This window comes from Bidens hawaiensis, unplaced genomic scaffold (assembly GCF_021521415.1).
Source record: "Bidens hawaiensis isolate Kalapana, Puna unplaced genomic scaffold, B.hawaiensis_p1.1 tig00037202_1, whole genome shotgun sequence".
Taxonomy (NCBI): Eukaryota; Viridiplantae; Streptophyta; class Magnoliopsida; order Asterales; family Asteraceae; genus Bidens; species Bidens hawaiensis.
This window is the reverse complement of record NW_027496482.1, coordinates 56155-76781: the sequence shown is the minus strand read 5'-3', so window position 1 is coordinate 76781 and position 20627 is coordinate 56155. Positions and strand designations below refer to the sequence as shown.

The 20627-nt window shown below is 34.4% G+C and overlaps 1 protein-coding gene and 1 pseudogene across 2 annotated transcripts; one reads left to right on the top strand and one right to left on the bottom strand.

Annotated features, from left to right (window-relative positions):
• Positions 1-1368: 1368 nt before the first annotated feature.
• LOC143589049 (cellulose synthase-like protein H1) lies at positions 1369-14455 on the top strand (annotated as a pseudogene). The gene is made up of 8 exons (XR_013145202.1): positions 1369-1648; positions 3524-3852; positions 7346-7471; positions 8108-8224; positions 8558-8767; positions 9134-9245; positions 9324-9514; positions 13567-14455. The product of XR_013145202.1 is annotated as a cellulose synthase-like protein H1 (transcript).
• A 738-nt stretch (positions 14456-15193) lies between these two features.
• LOC143589056 (uncharacterized) lies at positions 15194-18891 on the bottom strand. Its single transcript, XM_077069912.1, has 3 exons — positions 18577-18891; positions 16186-17684; positions 15194-15557 (listed from the first exon to the last, which is right to left on the bottom strand). Exons 1-3 carry the CDS (start codon positions 18889-18891, stop codon positions 15368-15370), a joined length of 2004 nt encoding a protein of 667 aa, XP_076926027.1. The 3' UTR covers positions 15194-15367.
• Positions 18892-20627: the final 1736 nt, after the last annotated feature.

Here is a 20627-nt window from a genome sequence, read left to right as displayed (position 1 = left end):
ACTGAACCTAAACATAAACTTAACATACTCTATAAACTTGCAAACAAATCAAATAAACTAAAGAGATAATTCTAAATATAAAGCTAAAACACTTTCACTTAGTCTATTCAACTTTTTCTTTTAACTCATTTTAAGATTAACTTTAAACAATGTATCGGGCACTAAAGGGGTATCGTACCAGCATACCGCAACGTAAATTTATATATAACTCGCAACTTTATGATTAAATTTAAACATTTCTTGAAACTTTTACATATATTGAATTTTCGTCGTAACACATGGAGTCAATTCACTAAGACAAGTCATTTCTAGCATATTACATAATCACATGAACTATAAATAAATAATCATGCAAGGACCTATATTATAATAATCATCTACTTTACATTCACGCATACATATGGTTTATAAAAAAAACGTTAGCTAAAGTGATCACTGTGCTCTCCATCTACGGACGCCTGTGCTTGGTGACTAATAACATTTTTCGGAAACTTCTTTTTGGTAAGTCAAAAAAAGTTATCCACGAATATTACTTCAAGTTATTACTTATTATTAGTACAAACATGTTGTCCGAAATGAAACAAATAAAGAACAGTTACAAGTTAATATTAGAAGCACTTGACTTAATAAGCACTTACATGCTATTGCTTCAATCAGTTCTATTAATAGATTATTTTGCTTGATTTGGAATGTGGTCACAACTTGAAAGTGATAGGTGTTTGTTCGGATTATATATCGTGTTAGTGACCGGCATTCTACGAACTCGGGACCGAGCTTGATTAAAAGTATGTCACCTCAAATTCAGGTCCGGTCTAACTTTTTATGAGGCCTAAAACGAAATGATCATTCGAGGCTTTTTTTCAAATTTTATTGTTACAAATGTGCTTGAGTTTTCAAATAACTTAGAGGTCATTTTCATCACTTAGTATGTTTTTTGTCTAACTTTAATCTAATTTTCATCATTTAATATGATTTTGATTTAATTTAAGTCTACATTAGAGTCCTTACAATGAGGGCTTAAAGTCCTCATCAGTACGGAATATTGTTCCACATGTGAGATTATAAATTTTACAAATCACTTGAATCACAAATTTTAAAACGTGATTAATTTTTATATGTAATAAAGTTATAAAATATTTTTTTTATATCATTAAAAGGTAATGTTTACCTCGAACATTGCAATTTATTTTTATACGATTCTAGAAAATGTATATATCTTCGGAATTTGCAATGACTTATAAGTACCAAAAGTATCATGTTTTTTATATTTCTTTACACTCTTGGAGAAAACCTATTTAAACACACCAATAATGCTACTCAAAGACTTCAAAACCACCCATCTATGCAACTTTGTTGACACTATGTCACTATACATGGCTACAAACATTCAAGACTCAACTTGTCTCCCTCTACAAGAAACAATAGTCCATAATAACAACAAGGCCCGGGTCATAGAACTTGTAATTCTTTCTCTTCTCGTCTCCATACTTGTTTATCGAGTCGTTTATTTTAAAGATCATGACCACTACATCCTATGGTTTCTTGCATTTTTCTGTGAGTCATGGTTTACTTTCAACTGGATTCTTTCTATGTGTATCAAATGGGACCAATGCACCACAAAAACGTACCCAGCGCGACTCTTGAAGAGGTAATTTCGATTTCAAAACATTGTAATCTTTAGAGTTTGGAACGTTGTTCAAGCTGAAACCATTACATAATCTATAATGTTGATCGAGAGCTTAATTTTGAACCTTCTTCATTTAAACCGGATGTTCGTATGGTTATCGTTTAGACAAGTTGAATTGACGAACCCAAACAGCTGTTGGATAGGGTTCCTTTACTATAGTTTCAAGATTCATAATTTGTTTATTTCAAGTTTTATATTTTGTTAGTATCATAAGCCGACACCAAAAGATAAAGCAATTACATATTTTGCTTTTAGTTAATGTTATAAATATACATATAACATGCGCGCACACACACATAGGGATGAGTTATTGTACGATAATCAGTGTACATTGCGTACCCACGTTTTTTAACGTCGATTGCAATTGAATGCAGTGGCATAACCGTAAGTACTAAATCAGTGACCCAAAACTAATTTTGCATCAAATTGATCGAGTATAATTCAATTTCTGGACTTTGCGTTTTGTCTCATCCAATTTCTAAATAAGAGCTTAAACTACAAAATCTCAAAACCAAAATCAAAATAGAATGTCGTTGAACACCAGAAATCATCAAATCGATCAAAGATTGATGATTTATTCATCGAATTGATTTGTAGGAGGCTGTAGAATCATCAATCGATTAAGAAATTGTAGAATAATACTTAGTTGAGCTCTGATTAAGGTTCAGAATATACTTTCAGGTGAGCTATGAATAGGGTTGGGCCAAGTGAATATTACAATTGCATACAGAGATAATATATGTGCAGGTTTTGAAAACAGAGTGTGAAAAATGCTTAGAACAAATTTATGACCAAAACGAATTACACGCTGTGACAAGTATCTAAGACATTTAGAACAAATGCTGACCAAAACGAATTACACACTTAACACGAATTACACACTTAACACGTTTAGGACAAAAATATAAGACATTCAGAACAACTTTCTTACCCAAACGAATTACACAATGTACATTTAAAACGTTCAGACAAATATCTAAGACACCAAGAACAATTTCCTTACCAAAGCGAATTATACAATGTACATTTAAAACGTTCAGACAAAAATCTAAGACACTTCATAACAAATTTATGACCAAATGAATTACACACTTAAAACGTTCAGAACAAAAATTTAAGATATTCAGAACAAATTTAGGACCAAAACGAATTACACACTACACATTTAAAACGTTCAGGAAAAATACATATTGACATATAAGCGCATTGTAACTTTCATTTTATGTTTAGTTCAGAAATTGAAGTTGATATTAGGATCAACTGATGATTTCTAGAGGATTTATATTGATATCCTTGCTTAATTTTGGATCAGAGTACATCAATTTAACATTATGAATCCTTTATTCATTCTAAGTTCAAAATTAACCTAATTTGACATCTTCATATCCAAAAGTTTAGGTTTAAGATCAACGTAACCCATGAACGGATTGAACTGATTCACATAGACGATTAATTAGGACGGATTCAGAATTAATGAAATTCACAATTTTGTCATCGCGTGTTTTTTGAAATCGATGGTGTAGGAAATCAAGTACGTAATGTACAATAAGGGATATATATCCCTTATCGTATATATATAAGGGATATATATATATATATTCCGGTTATTGTTATCCGTTTTTTTGTTTGTTATTTTGTAATTGGTCTAGCCTATGAATGAATTGTTAATCGACATGTATGATTACTAGTTCAGTATGAAAACATCAGCATATCGTGTTGTAGATTTCATGTGACTTTGATAAGCATGCATGCATGCTCGAAAATGAAACTTTGCTATACACATAGAACAATGTTATTGTTGAGTTTTAATATATTTATGTGACTAAATCGTTTCAGGGTAAGCGAATCGGAGTTTCCAGCTGTGGATATTTTTGTCACCACTACAGATCCCATTCTTGAGTCGTCTATCATAACAATGAACACGGTGTTATCTTTGTTAGCAGTGGATTATCCGGCAAACAAGTTAGCTCTTTATTTGTCTGATGATGGCTGCTCGCCTCTTACGTTCTATTCCCTTGTTGAGAACAAAATTTGCAAAACTTTGGGTCCCTTTTTGCAGAAAGTATAATGTTCAAGTTAGAGCCCCGTTTCGATACTTTAATACTACATCCACGCCTTTAGAAAATGAGTCATTGGAGTTCCAACAAGAGTGGGAAAATATGAAGGTACTAATTGAAATGCTTTTTTTAGTTCAAACGTCAAATAATCATCATGCATCACTTAAATTTGTGTAGCATGAACATAACCTCGTGTAATCTATTTATGTAAACAAGTTAAAGTGGTTTATGAGTTGTATGTTTGAATTAATCGTTAAAGTTCACATGTGCGTTGGATTCATAAGGGCAAATTGGTCATTACTAGTTTATTTAGTTATTTGATTTGGTTTTTTTTATTTATTTATGCTAAGTCTATCTAGTGTTTGAAATAAATGTTGGAGTTTGAGACATTATGTCTTGGTTTAAGTATACTTTTAGTACCTAATATTATTTTTTTGAACGACCAACTAAGTAACGTCGGGTACTTCGTACGCGGCCCCCATTGGTCAAAGGTAGCCCGAGCTGGCCACTATTCCGGACGGACGAAGCCCCTAGCGGTCCACCCTATTGAGGGATTCACTGGATAAAACCCGGCCCCCACACCCACCTAATGGCACGACAGTGAGGAGCCGGTAAAACCGGGTGAGATCAGGACTCGAACCCTGGCAAACCAGGGTTATCCCTCATATCTCCTATATAAGTTGGTGATAGTGAGGTTTGAACCCCCTACCTCTCACTAGTAAAGTGAATGCTCTACCATTGAGCCACAACCAACTTATACTTTTAGTACTTAATAGGGTGTTTTTATGGTTTCATTTAATTAATAAGAACTAGGATAGTGCTCGTGTTATACACGGGTGGAACATATTTAAAACGTTATATATATATATATATATTAAATTTAGTAAAATGCAAATGTTATATTTATATATGATACTTTTACATAAATTATGAGACATTAAATTGTTATTTTAATTCAAATACAAAAACATAAAAAGACTAACAACGATAAATAAAAAGTTAACATCTTTTAACTTATAACATGAGAACAAAAAACGCATATTAATTAAAACTTAATAATCTAATTAAATCAACATCCAAAATGTCATGTCTCATACACATAATTGAAATACAACAAAAATAAACATTATGTAAATTCAATACATTAGGAAAAAAAGCAATTAATGATGTGGAAAATAATTAATAAAAAGAAAAATTCTATATAAACATAATTGAAGACCGCATACCTTCATGGTGTTTGCGTTATCCAAAGCGGTTTGAAAGTAAAATGCCCAAACCTATGTATACAACACCTCAAATTAGTTACACCTCAACTTTAAAGATTACCATAACAAACTACAAAACAAAAAATACGAGGATTTAAAATAAGCCAATCTCCAAACTCAATACATGAATATTAAAACAATCAAACAAACAAATAAATTCTCAATCACTAAGAAAAAAAAAAGGTCTCAAATTCAAAAACATGACAATGAAAACAAAGCATTGTCTTTTATTCATCACTAAATGGTGAATAAGCATTTATTTTTCGGCTAACTTAGAAAACACTTGAAATAAATTTGTTAAAAAAATCATAAAAAATTAGAAACAAACAAAAAACAAAGATTAAAAATACTACTGATTCATCAATGAAAACCATTTCAGTAGAGTAGTCCTCACTAGGCATGTTTACGATCCTTCACGGTTCACACTCTTTAGACTCGAACCTTAATGCCTTAATGATGTATGAAGAGCTTATAAGGACGTCTATTTCATTATGCATTGTGATGTTTTGATTCTCCATTGACCTATGAAAATGATAAAATGATTACCATAAGAATTATTGGTATTTCATATGGAAGAACTAATCTTTAACTATTTGAAAAATTGCGTTAAAAACTTACATATTTTCTTAGAGTAGCGTTTAATATTGATAGAAATGATGGAATTGATGTGAAGAATGTGTTCTGGTCATGTAATATTATATATGATGTAACTAGCAGTTTATTTTTGTTAATTAAACTTAATAAACGTAGAAATTATTCAAAGCATATTTAGATTTGAAGACTAATATGCATAAGTTAAGGAAAAATAAGAGTCAACGATTTTAATTTAATAGTAATATGAATAAATTAAGGCAAAACGTATTTTAATTTGAGCAACTATTATTTGTTTTACAGTTACATTAATTTGATATAAAGTCTCGTAGTTAATAATTTATTTGAATTCAACTTATTTGAAATAAAAAATTTACTAAATATTTAATGTTAATATTAGTGTTAATACTCAATTTTTTTTGTTAATGTTACCTAAATAAAAAATTGACTTAATTCAAACTTTGTATTCAAATTCAATATAAACCCTAAACAAACAATTAAGGGATAACCAAATCAACGATATAATTAAAACTTACAAAGCATTACTAATCAATTTCAAGATATACTTCTTCTTAGACACCATATACATGAAGCACCGACACATAGAATCCTTGAAAAGGACATGCTTTAAACCTTAAATCGATTAAATCTATAAACCCTAAATTTTGATAAACAGATTTTTGGATTTAGAATAATCTTCGCATACACGAAATCGTATAACTTGATAAAAATAAAAATAATAAACAGCATATCAACAATCACTGTTTCATATCAATGCTCCTTCTTTTTAAGATTCAATCAATAGAATCTACAAACCCTAAATAATCATAAACATATTGATGGGTTTGGATTTTGGAGTAATCTTCACATAGAATTAAAATGTAGGTTTAGAATTATTGTGTTTGCAATTGAGATGATAGGCGACTCAGATCGTCAAAGATGGAAACCGGAGAGTTTGTGAGATTAGGGTTGATGGAGATGGAATTAGAAAAGGAAACGGGTCGGAAAATAATTAGTGGTCTAATCCGCGTTATAAAACAAAAACCGGGTCCGTGTTTCTTTGGATATTTTGACGAATTGCAAATAAACTTGAAAGACAATTAGGTGGAAATTGTATTTTAGGAAAATTGATGAAGTGGCAACCTAGGTGGATGGCCTAGTTGTATGTCACGTGGAAGCATTGTGTTGTTTTAATATAGTAGTAAGATTGTTTATTTTTTAGTACAAACTTTTGCATAGAAAGTTTTCCAAGTTTAAGCATATTATTCCTTTTCATTATTTTTCTTGTTCTTCATAAGTTTATAGCTATCGTTGAAGTCTGGAAGTTCCTAGTATTTGTTCAAGGCCGGCTAATAGCCATTATGTATAGGTTGTAAATGTGTCAAAGGGGTTGACGAGCTATAAATAGGTTGTAAAGTGTCATACACATGTTAACGAGCTGTAAATCTGTTAATAGATGAGTTAAAAGAGTCATACACTTGTTAATTGGGGATTGACCTTATAACCCATCTTATTTTGTTCCAACTATAAAATGCCATATCTTATTAATTAAACGGATTAAACAGATCAAAACAAACACTTCATTAAATGGGTTAAATTAGCAAACCAAGACAAAAAAAATATTAGTGAACTAGACAAAAACTCTAGTTAGACATAATAATAAAAAGTTAATAACGTATCTAAATGAGATAATATACAGAAGTATCATGGTGACCTCACATTCTTTTGTTTGTGTCTGATTCTAGAATGAATATGTGGAGCTTTACAAGAAGATTGATATTGCAGCTCAAGGGCCATTCCCATGTGATCATGATACAGATTTTGATGTCTTTTGTGGTGTCCACCGATCAGACCACCCAACCATCATCAAGGTATCAAATTTTGAAACTTTGATAGGTAAATAGAATTATGATCCTAGTAAAAGTTTCTTGATTCTAACTTTATCCAATAAATCATATTCTAAGAGGAACTAGTTTAGTGAAAATATGTTGCCACCCAAATCTTTAATGAAATAATGAGACTTATCATAAGAGTCTCTGATGATAATAATTAAATCACTCATTTGATAAAATCTTAGTTTGGTTATACCACAGTCATTTTTTTGGGGGCATAAAGCGTTAAATAAAGTTGCGGTCCTTTTCATAAGAAAAAAATTATTTATATCATGCGACTCCCATGTCATCTATACATATTAATTATAATTATAAATCACAAACTCTATCGTCAAACAATCTCAACCAAAATTACATGCGTATAGCTTGTATATTTTTATAATTTGTGGGCCCTATAGAAAAAGGGGGGGGGGGGGGGTTAACGACATTCAGCATTGGAGTAGGTCAATTAAATCTAAAAAATTACTTATTAAATTATGAAAAGTTAAATTTAAAGTGTTATTTAAGCTCCAAGATTATACAAAAAGTTTGAACTCAAGATCAAGGCGTTTTTCGTTGTCTGGAATATGGTTCTCTTAGTGGCAACCTAGGATTATGTTCCATTAACTGTTGTAGGTTATATCAGAGAACAAAGAACGTACTTTCACCGATCTGCCTCATGTAATGTACGTCTCAAGAGAGAAGAGCCCCAAACATGATCATCATTACAAAGCTGGAGCTATGAACGTTTTGGTTAGTCGCCTTTATTTTTGTTTCCTCACATGTGCTTTCAAATATAGTGTGAGGATCAAATACAAACATATTTAACATGCTAAGCATAAATAACTAGAGTAATTATGTTAATGCTAGAAAAATTATTATTACTTTACAGTCTTTGAACTAGACTAATTATTACGACTACACTTAATTTTTTTAACGTGATTACTTCATATATATAAAATAAAATAATTACTCTACCTAGTTGTACTTTTAATAGGTTAAATTAACTTGTATCGGATCTAACCCCTTAAAATATAAGTGCGTTATTTATTAACGTGTTTTTAATCGTTATTAATTGATGAGCAGACTAGACTCTCCGGAGTAATAACAAATGCACCTCTAATGCTGAATGTAGATTGCGATATGTACGCGAATAATCCACGAGTTTTTCTTCATGCAATGTGTATGGTGTTTGGTATCAAGGATGAAGAAAACTGTGCTTTTTTCCAGTTTCCTCAAGCTTTTTATGATGGCTTGAAAGACGACCTGTTTGGGAATCAACTCGCTAATCTTTTTGTGCGTATATTCGCTTTTAATTTTCTAATTATTGTGATTAGAAGTTACAATAAACAGTTTTTTAATGTTACTATAAATGTTTTTATTTTATGGTTATTTTGGAGATAAATAATCAATTTTGAATAACTATGAGAAGAATTTTCTACCCATTTCACAAAGTTTCTCTCTTGTAACAAAATTTTCTCTCTTTATCATAAAATCCTTTTATGTTATTTAAAAAAAAGTTAAGAATTTTGAATTTATCAGCATTAAAGAATCACCTTTAAAATGCACTTCTAAACAACCCTTTGGTAAGAAAACTGGTTGCTTTTTTTTATAAACTCATCAGAGCTAACTAAACCTGTTTTTCTTTCATGTTAAAATCAGTATCTTGTGAATGGAATGTCATCAATTCAAGGGATCGTCTACGCCGGAACAAATTGTTTTCACAGACGAAAGGTTATTTATGGTTCATCTCCGAACGATAGAATAAAATCAGGTATGTAAATACATGTTGGATTGTAAATACATGTCTAAACATTGATTTAACTCTTCATGTGTTTCTTTTGTTAAATAGAGAATATCATTAGTAACGAAGATCTACATAAAATCTTCGGAAAATCAATTGACTTAAGAGAATCAGCTGCTCGGATATTATCCAAATCAAGTTCAAAGATCGAAAGTCGAAGCAGTCCTTCTAACTTCATTGAGGCTGCAATCCATGTTGCAAGCAGTAGCTATGAGTATGGCCCCTCCTGGGGTACACAGGTGATTTAAGACCAAATTATTGTTTATTATTTTGTCAATGGTTCATAGTTTTTAAATCTTATATATAATTCTTAAATACACATGTTTATGTTATGCATATATAAAATCATTAAACAAATTTGTTGATATGGTTTTTATTTCCATTATAACCATTCAGTTAAACATGCATAGGTTATGCGTTGAAAAATTTGTTGATCGGTTCTGCACGTTAGTAATGAAAAACATAAATAATATGATAAACCTATAACTAAAATGTATATGTTACAGCAGGGAGAATAGCCACGACAGATAATTATGATCCTGAGTACTTGATTGTCAACTTGGCTTGAGTTCCCTTTAAGGTTTATGTTAATGATGGGGATTAGGGTTTTGTGAAAACCAAATTTAGAGAGAGAGAGGCACACGAAAATCTTAGGTGTGTATTTAGGGTTAAGTTATGATGTTAATTATTCTATCCATATATTTATATACACCTAGAGGTGTTCAAAAAAACCGGTTACGGAACCGGTTTGGCCGGTTCAACCGGAAACCGGTTTTTTAAAAACCGGTTTTTTTAAAAACCGGTTTGACCGGTTTACGTAACCGGTTTACGTATCGGTTATACGTTTTGGAGCCAAAACCGGTTTTATAACCGGTTTTTTTTATAACCGGTTTTTTTTAATAACCGGTTATTAAAAAACCGGTTAACCGGTTTTTAAAATAACCGGTTTATTACCGTTATAAAAAAAACCGGTTAACCGGTTTTTTAATAACCGGTTAACCGGTTAAACCGGTTTTCGAACGTTACCAAACGGCTTTATAGCCGTTTTTTTTTTTTTTGACCGTTTTTTAGCCGTTTTTTTTTTGTTTTTTTACCATTTTACCCCCACAAACATCTATATATAGTTTAGGTTGGGTATTGGTTAGATCACACTTGATTATACAACTCCAAACGCTCTAAACGTTTATTTCATACGCGATTATACAACTCCAAACGCTCTTCTTTCGTAGTCGTTTATTTCATACTCGAGTATACCACTCTTAATTCGTAGTCGATTATCATGGCCTCCCAAAGTGCTGCTTCATCGGTCAACATGGGTGCCTCGAACACGGGAGAAACCGTCGTTCGGGTCATCCCCACGAAACGAAACCAAGATATTTGGCAACATTTCGACCTATGCGAAATGTCTAACGGAACCCAAAAAGCTAGATGCAAACATTGTTTGAAGTTTTATAACAAAGAAGCAAACTCCAGTTTAAGAGCTCATGTAGAAAAGCCCTCTTGCAAGGTCTTGAAGGACGAATCCGGAAGTAGTTCGCAGCCGGAGATGACGAATCAAGGAACGGTGTTTACGTACGACCTTGAAGCGGTACGTCAACAGTTTGGCAACTTTGTGATTCAACAATCACTTCCTTTCAACCACTTCGACAACCCTCAATTCACGGAGATGATGCAAAAGTATGTTCAACCACGCTACCAACACGTAAGTCGTTCGACCCTTAGAAGAGATTGTCTTAAAGCATGGAAAAACGCTAAATCCGAACTAATTTCATACTTTTCAAACTTACAAACTGGTGTGAACTTAACAACGGATGTGTGGTCGGTACCTAATGGTTCGCCCGACTCATACATTTGTGTGACGGCTCATTGGGTTGACCCCCGGTCGTGGCAAATGATGAAACGAACCGTTGCGTTTCAATTGTTTGATTACCCGCACACGGGTAGAAATATTTTTAAACTCTTGGATAAAGTCATTCGACAATACAAGATTGAAGATAAAATCTTTTCAATATCGTTTGATAACGCGTCCAACAATACGGCCGCGGTTGGCCATTTAAAATTAAAGTATAAACCTATCTGTGATGGAGCGTTTTTTCATAGCCGATGCATTGCACATATTATCAACTTGGCCGTGCAAGATGGGTTAAACGTGATCGAAACGCAAAGAAACAATTTTAAAAGAATGTTACGAGATGTTTTTAGCAACAATTCAACATTTTCAAGATACAAAAAATTTTGTGAAGAAGCTAACTGTCAATGGTTGGGGCCTAATTGGGATTGTCCAACAAGATGGAACTCGACTTGTGAAATGTTTGAGAAAGCCATCCAACAAAAACAATCGTTAATTGCGTTTCATCAAATTTTGTCAAATAGGGGTAAATGTGCACCGTACGATCCTAGAAACTGGTTATTGATTGAGATCGTTACGGAGGTTCTTCAAATTTTTAAATCTTGCACAACTAGTTTATCCGGGGTTTACTATCCAACAAGCCCCATTGCTTTACCAAAAATTGCTGTCATGTGCACAAAGTTGACTGAAATTCATTGTAGGGGTGCACCTTATTTTGATATGGGTGCAAAAATGAAAGAAAAATTTAGAAAATATTTTCAACAACTACCCGCTGTTTTGACCTGTGCGGCTGCGTTAAACCCTTGCATCAATGTTGGTGGTGTTGAAGCTTTAATAGAAAAAATTTGTGATGAGCTAGAGTTAAACGACGATCAAAACCCCCATTATAACCAAACTTTAAAGAATGCTTTCAACACCACCTTGGCAAACATGTATGATGTTTACCTTACAAAACACGGGTCGTCTTCCCAAATTCATGACTCGTTAAGAGCTGTTGCCCAATCCCAATCCCAAACCGACCTTGAAATGGGGATGTACTACATGATTTGGGAAGACGCCGGTAAACGTCAAAGGGTAAACACCCCAAGCAGTGAACTTGGAAGGTATGGTGGTACCAACTTTGTGAAACACATGACTCCGGATGAATTTAGAAGTCTTGATTTGCTGGCTTGGTGGAGAGGTAAGGAGGATGAGTTTCCGATCCTCGCCGCCATGGCCAAAGATTTACTAACGGTCCAAGCTTCCACGGTAGCTTCGGAGTCTGCTTTTTCTGTTTCTGGCAGGGTTATATCGATTAGGAGGACTCGACTCACTCCACCAGCTGTAGAGATGTCGATTTGCTACAAGGATTACTTGGACTCTTTAGATAGGGCACAACATCAACGCTCACTCGAGGGGGAAATGGAGTATGAGGCGGCCTTGTATGAAGACGAGGTCAATCAAGGACACACTCAACCAATGACCGATGAAGAAGCCGCGTACGACGATTACCTAAGGAATAGCTCGGGATCGGGTAGCGAAGAAAATGAGTAACAAACATCAACTTGTTAATGTAATCGTGTCTAAGCATTCTTTAATGTTTGTATTTTTGAGTTACGAATATGCGATAACGATTTAATGTTTGTATTTTTAATGTAAAAGCTATAAATGAAAGTTATGTGTTTTTAATCTTCCAAGCAAAGAATGCTAACAACGAAACCCTAAACCCTAAACCCTAAAGCAAAAAAAAAAAAAAAAAAAAAAAAAAAAAAAAAAAAAAAAAAAAAAAAAAAAAAAACCGGTTAACCGGTTAGACCGGTTATTAAAAACCGGTTGTAAAAAAACCGGTTTAATAACCGGTTCTAACCGGTTTCTAAACCGGTCCAAACCGGTTTGGCCGGTTTGAGTTTTCATTGACAAAAACCGGTTAATAACCGGTCCGGTTATTAACCGAACCGGTTTTTTTCTGGATAAAAAAAACCGGTCCGGTTAATAACCGAACCGGTTTTTTCAAAAAAACCGATTTGTGCACCTCTATATACACCTACGGGAAAACCTTTTATTATTATATGATTCATCAACAATTACCTAACTAATATAATAATAAGATATAATTTAATTATTTTCATCTATTATAATACAAATGATAATGATGATCATATATCATATATTTATTCATACTTCATAGGATGACATTTATTTTATAACCAACAATATTTGGAGAAACAGGAGAACCGCATAATATATGTAACTGTAGTGCATAATATAAGAAACAAAGGTGGTTACATCACATTCAAAGCTTTAGGTATAAATAAATTATGATGTTCTCGCGAATCTCAAAATGTTAATGGTGCCTTAGCAAGCACATCAAAATTTGCTAAACATTCGTAATATAGTAAATATGTTTTTGCATAGTAAAATCTAATACAATTTCCTCTAATAGAATCTGGAATATATTCTCAGGTTGGTTGGCTTTATGGATCTGCAACCGAAGATTTTCTAACTGGACTCGGTATCCATGGGAGAGGATGGAGATCCGCTTTTACCTCACCTGATCCGCTTGCGTTTCTTGGTTGTACAGCTACAACATTTCCATCTTCGTTGACACAACAAAAAAGATGGGCCAGGGGACTTTTTGAAGTCTTATTCACTGATAAAAACCCGATACTTCTTACTATACGTGGAAACCTTTGGTTTCGACAAGCCCCGGCCTATTCCTGAGCTATGCTATGCATCTCTTCCTGCATATTGTATCATCACGGGCTCACATTTCTTGCCCAAGATCAATGAACGGGCTTTTCTCATCTTCATGGGTATTTTTATCGTTTCCAATCTTTATGATATTTGGGAGTGTAAACGTGTAGGTGCATCACTTCGTATGTGGTGGAATTTACAGAGAATGGGGAGAGTAAATACTATGACAGCATGGTTCTTCGGGCTTTTAAGTGTTATGTTAAAGCTCAATGGTTTATCAGACACGGTTTTTGAAGTTACACAAAAGGATCACAAATCATATGATGGAGAGAATGAAAATGATGGTAGGTTTACTTTTGACAAGTCTCCCATTATCGTGCCATGTGTATTCATTCTATTGGTGAACATGACGGCGTTGGTCAACGGCATATTAAGATTGTTATTAAAAGTTTATTATAGCGAAAACTGGATGGAGGTAATAGAATTTGGGTTCGGAGAAATGTTTTGTAGCGTTTGGTTGGTACTTTGCTTTTGGGAATTCTTGAAAGGGTTGTTCGGTAACGGAAAATTTGGGATTCCGTCGTCCACGATTTGGAAATCAGTAGCTTTGGCTTTGTTGTTTGTACAGTTATGTTGAAGATCATCTCAATTGTTGTAGATGTTCTTATTTTTTATTTATGTATGTTGAATAATTTGAATATTGAACATTGTTGATTCCTTGAAGAATTTATTTTGGATCAAAACTAATGTAACATTTCGTCTAGAGGTGCACAAATCGGGTATTAGAAAAACCCGGGTTCGGGTATGGAACCGGGTTCGGGTATGATCGGGTATTGGAAAATCGAGTATTAGCAATACCTGGGCCGGGTTCACGTCCAGGTACAGGTGCCACGATCTAAAACCATACCCTATGTATCGGGTTCGGGTCGGGTATAGAACCGGGTATTCTAAAACCGGTATTTGAATACCCTATTTTCGGGTTTATTTTCCGGTATAGATTGGAATTTTCTAAAGGTTGCACTTTTTAGGGGTATTTTCAAGTATTTTCCAATTATTTTTCGGATAATATTTTGGGTATTGATCGGGTATTAGAAAGGTTTCGGGTATTGGAAATACCCGGTTCCGGGAATGTAACCTGTTCGGGTTTTCGCGTATTGCCGGGTACAAATCGGGTCCAGTTCGGGTACGAGTTTTGGTACTAAAATGCATACCCTATCTGTACCCTACTGGTAGAGTCGAGTACAGATTCGGGTATTAAAAACCCGGGCATAAAAAGAACCGGTTCCGTGTTCTTTTTTTCGAGTCCAGTTCCGGGTTATGGTTTGGGTTTTTTGCGCACCTCTAATTTTGTCCCAAGAGAGAGAAACGCGGTTACACAATTACATAAACACATTTGTGTATTATAGATAAAACAAATATATGTAAACATATACACTATATTCTCTTAATAATCCGACTCAAAAGCATACAAGTGGTACAACAAGATTAACAATGTCATTAAACAATAAAACCGAACTCAAAAACCAAACACCGAGTTCACATACACACACACACGTCTCACCTTGGTCTTTTAACTATGAAACGTGCCAAAATCATCGGGCTTTGAGGGAACTGAAAGCTCGTCTTTAAGCATGAACGACAAATCATGCATCTGTGACATCAGCATTTGTACATCATCTTTCGGACCAGTGGATGCATTAAGGGTATTTTTGTCATTCTTTGAACCCTCCCCATTATTTCCAACTTCAGCATTAGCATTCCTGGATATGTAAAAGAAACATGTAAAGATAATAATGAATTGTTGTTTAACAAAGCATAAAACATTTTATTTTTTTTTATTCCTATTTTTTGTAACATTAAAAACATCCAAACAATGTTGTTTTGTTTGTTAAAAAATCATGTAAAGTTCAACTTTTAATAATATGAAAAAACCACAAACTTACAGAAAAAACCGAAAAAACTACTATCAACCAATCAGTTTTTTTTAAAAGATTTCATTTCTTTTAATTATAAGGTTAGAAATGTAAAAATTAAAAAAAAAACATATATATAAAAAATATATGTAGCTCACAAAGTTACAAATATGTAACTCACGATAATACCTACATGTATCTCATACGAAAATACCTATATGTATCTCATACGAGGTGCATATATGTATCTTATATTAGCTACATATTCATTTTTTTATTTTTTTTAAATCTTTTTGACATTTCTAGCCTTATAATAAAAAAAAATTATTAGCCAGTAGTAGCTTTCTCGGTTTTCTCGTATCTTTTTAGTGTTCTCACGATCCGTTCTATATGATTCAAAACTTTAAAGAATCCAAGAAAAAAGCTGTTATTTTTTTGTTATTTTATTCTTCAAGAACCTAAAACTTTGTTTTACCTGTTTCCGGTAGATACTTCTGACTGCAAGAAGTCGCCAAAATCAACTTCCTGTGAATCAACTGCCGATTGAAACAAATTTAAATCCGAACCTTGGATAGAATCTTTAACAGAATCTTGATTAGCAGTTGAGCTTATGAAAGCATTCCAATCACCAAACCCGTCATCATCATAGTCGTCTTTGTTGACCATAATATTCGTAGTGGAACTAGAACCGCCAATCGCCCATTGACTATTTTGAAACCAGTCTGAATTATCAAGATTTGGCTTTTCAAAAGGAATTGAGTCGTTTACATTCGGTTTAATATCAAACAAGTTATCATCTTTAATGGTACCCGTGTTGTCGGTACTACTTTTCTGCCAGTTGGTGTCTTCGAACCAATCCGTTGTTGAATCTTTCTGATTGTCTCGTAAAGATGCAGTGTTCACGTTGGCAAAAAGATCATCTTGAAACAGGTCGGAAGAATTATCAGCTTTTTCGAAATCACGGGTTTCTGTCGGTCCGAAAGCCGCATCCATGTGGGCCGACATGTCAGCGTGTACACCTTCAAACGGGTCAACTGATACCGGCTTTTCATTTTCCAGTTTGGTATCTGCAAATTGAAACTCTGCATTCCAATCAGATTCAAAATTTTCTTGATCCTCGATGATCTTATCTTGATCTGATTTACTGGCAACTGGTTGTTCTTCGTGTACATCCGACAGGTTTACGTTATTTGACTTTGACTTTGTAAAAAAGTTGTCAAGATCAGCTTCAGGACCTTCAAACGGGTCAACTGATACGGGCTTTTCATTTTCCAATTTGGTATCTGCAAATTGAAACTCTGCATTCCAATCATCTGTAAAATTTTCTTGATCTTCGATGATCTTATTTTGGTCTGCTTTGCTGGAAACTGGTTGTTCTCCGTGTACATCCAACAGGTTTGCATTATTTGACTTTGACTTTGTAAAGAAGTTGTCAAGGTCAGGTTCAGCACCTTCGAACAGGTCAACTGATACGGGCTTTTCATGTTCCAATTTGTTATCTGCAAATTGAAACTCCGCATTCCAATCAGACGAAAAATTTTCTTGACTCTCAAAGATCTTATTTTGGTCTGCTTTGCTGGCAATTGGTTGTTCTTCGTGTACATCCGGCACTGTTGCACTCTTCGACTTTGTAAAATAGTTGTGAAAATCAGTTGTATCTTGATTTAAAGAACTCTGATCCTCAACAGTCTTATTTTGATCTGCTTTGCTAGCTACTGGTTGTTCTTCGTGTACATCGGACGCATTTGCAGTCTTTGACTTTGACTTTGTAAAGAAGCTATCAAAATCAGTTGCGTCGACATTTAAAGAACTGTTGGTTTCCGAGGTTTTGAGATTGAAATTATTTTCAAGTTTTACAGGCATATTCTCCAATGAGATTTTCAAATTTAGAAGCTCGGATAAAGTTAACTCGTCTTCTGCAGGACTCTGTCCATCATTTATTCCACTTCCTTCTGCTAATGACCCGATTCTTTCCTAAACGTAAATTAAACTGTATGTGAGGGGTAATAATGGAAATACACAGGACCAAGAATTATAATCAAAACAACACCTGATTGTAAATTTTCAAGTTATCAACAAAAAACTACTATCTTAAATAGCAGCATTTAGGGGTGCAAACGAGCCGAGCCGCACTTGAGCCGCTTAGTGATCCGATCGATAAAAAGCTCAAAACAAGCCGAGCTTTATCGAGCCTGAGTCTCAAATAAAGCCCATTTAGTTACCGAGCCCAAGCTCGAGCCTTGCATGGGAAGATTGTTTGGACTAGCGTATTTTTAAGTTTTAACTATTTTTTACTTTTGCGTATTAATTTCACTCTGTACATCCTAGCTCGAGGTGAGATTTGCCTTGTATAAAGTACTGCACACGAGCTCAAGCCGAGTTTAGGCACATTTATGATGCTGCACAAGAGCTCGAGCCGAACTTAGGCTCATTTACGGCATTGCACACGAGCTCGAGCCAAGCTTAGGCTCGTTTAAGGTACTGCACACAAGCTCGAGCCAAGCTTAGGCTCGTTTAAGGTACTGCACACAAGCTCGAGCCGAGCTTAGGCTCGTTTAAGATTTTTTTCAAATATAATGTACAAAAACAAGCCGAGCTGAGCTCGAGATTTATAAAAAAGCTCGAAACTGAGCCTAGCTATAGCTTTCAAAAAATAGCTCAAAACGAGCTGAGCTCAAGCTTTAAAAAAGAACTTTCCAATAAACCGAATTGAACACCAAAACCATTCAGGGTTTTGAAAAATAAAAAATCGCAAGTTTGGTTTCGGATTCGGTTTTAGCCCAAAACCGCACCGGACCGCACCCTTAATCACAACAATCTAATAAATTTCAAACGTAATAATAATAATAATAATAATAACCCGTACCGATCCATTGAAGCTCAACGACTGAAGCAACCAAGTATACCCGTGAGTGGAATTAAAGGAAATCGGATCCGGGTTAAGATCCGTTTTCTGGTACTGACCACAATAAACACAAACCAGTGACTGTACGCCTCTTAATAACTTAGCTTGACAGAATTTGCACGTGACGTAAGATAGCGAGGAGTTTAAGGATGATATCGACGCTTCGAACGTAGGAACTGACGGCAGAGTTGTGTCGTTTAAAGAGGATAGTCCAGCTGCTGTTCGGAATCCGATCTGGGTTTTGGTTATGAGATCGGTTGGTATATCGAAGTCCATGAGCTTGATCTGGTGGTGGTGGTATGGTAGTTTGTTGCCGGAGTTGAGTGTGTAGAGTGACAACGGTGTGGGATGATGGGTGGGTTATACGGGCTGATAATAACACATTAGTGATTAGACTCCTCGCTATGGGCTTTACAGCGGGTATTTGAATACCCTATTTTTGGGTATTAAAAAAATCATATTATCGGGTTTTCCAGGTTTTTATCCACGTTTTTTCGGGTATAGATTGGATATTTTTAGGGGTTGCACTTTTTAAAGGTATTTTTCGGGTATCCAGTCATTTTCGGGTATTTGAAAAACCCGATTTCGCGTATTGGAAAAAACTTGGTTTCGGGTATTGGAAAAGACCCGGTTTTAGGTATGGAACCGTTTTGGGTTTTCAGGTATTACTGGGTACAAATCGGGTCCTGTTTGGGTACAGGTTTTGGTACTAAAATGCATATCATATCCGCACCCTATGGGTAGGGTGGGATACGGGTTCGGATAATAAAAGCCCGGGTATAAAGAAAACCGGTTCCGGGTTTGGGTTTTTTGCACCTCTAGTGCAAAGTTTGGTCTATTTGTTTGATTTTTGTTTTTTATCAAATAGTGAAACAAACCACTATTGGTTTGCTAATAAGAGTGGTCTGAGCATAGCAGGGCGGAAAAGGAAAAAACGATGGGGCTATAGGGTTCTCTCTCTCTCTCAAACACACTCACGGGGAGATATAAGTATATAGAGAGAGAGAGAGGTGGCTCATGCGAGATAATGTCATTCTTGTAATAAATAAACAACTCATCTATAATACTTGTATTATAAAAGGATAGTTTGGTCATATTCTACCATAACAAAATTCTCAATTAACGAGTTCCCTAAACATTTGATTAAATCATTTAATGGATTAAGTTAACATAATATTCATATCTCAATATTTGAATACCAAGGTTTGACTTCATTTTCTTGTTTTTTCTTTTGTTTCATATATTGAAAATATACTAATGTGTAGGTTTAAATTATTTACAAATACTTTCATATTGAATTACATAGAATCATTTTTGTTGTTTTTTTCTTTTTTTCCTTTTTTTGTTTTAGTTTCGGTATCGTAACAAACGTGACGATTGCCGACCGAATTCGTGTAGATTCACCTTTTTTTTAGTTTCAGCGTTGTAACGAACGTAACGGAAACGACCAAATGCCAAATTATTTTTTATTTAGTTCTAATCACCATAACAATCGCGACGAAGACCAACCGAATTTGCGTAGACTCGCCACCTCAATGCCCGAGATTGAAAACGCTCAGTTTTTACCAATGCCCGAGTTTTACCAACCATCGCCAACCCATTGGTCAACCTCAGTTTTTTATACTTCTTTTTGTTTTAATTCCGATATATAAGACACGTAATCGAACCAAAGGAATTCGTGTCGACTTACTGTCCTAGCGCCCGAGACCAACAACGTTTGGGATTTACCAACGTTCGGACTTTACCAATGTGCTCCGACGCAACGCGCCGGGTGGCACTAATTTTTTATAAATAAATATTGTGTGGGTTCATATATGTTCGATGTAGATGATATCATGAATATGTATGTCATTATTTTGAAAGTTTAGGTGCTAGGGCACGGAAATTTGACACTGTGGATACGTTATCCTGACATATGTTCTTGGATCAGTTATCCTTAGACAGATCCTGTCAGGATCAGTGGTCCTCAGTACTTGGTATTATTAACAATTGTTTCTTGTGTGTAGGTTGTT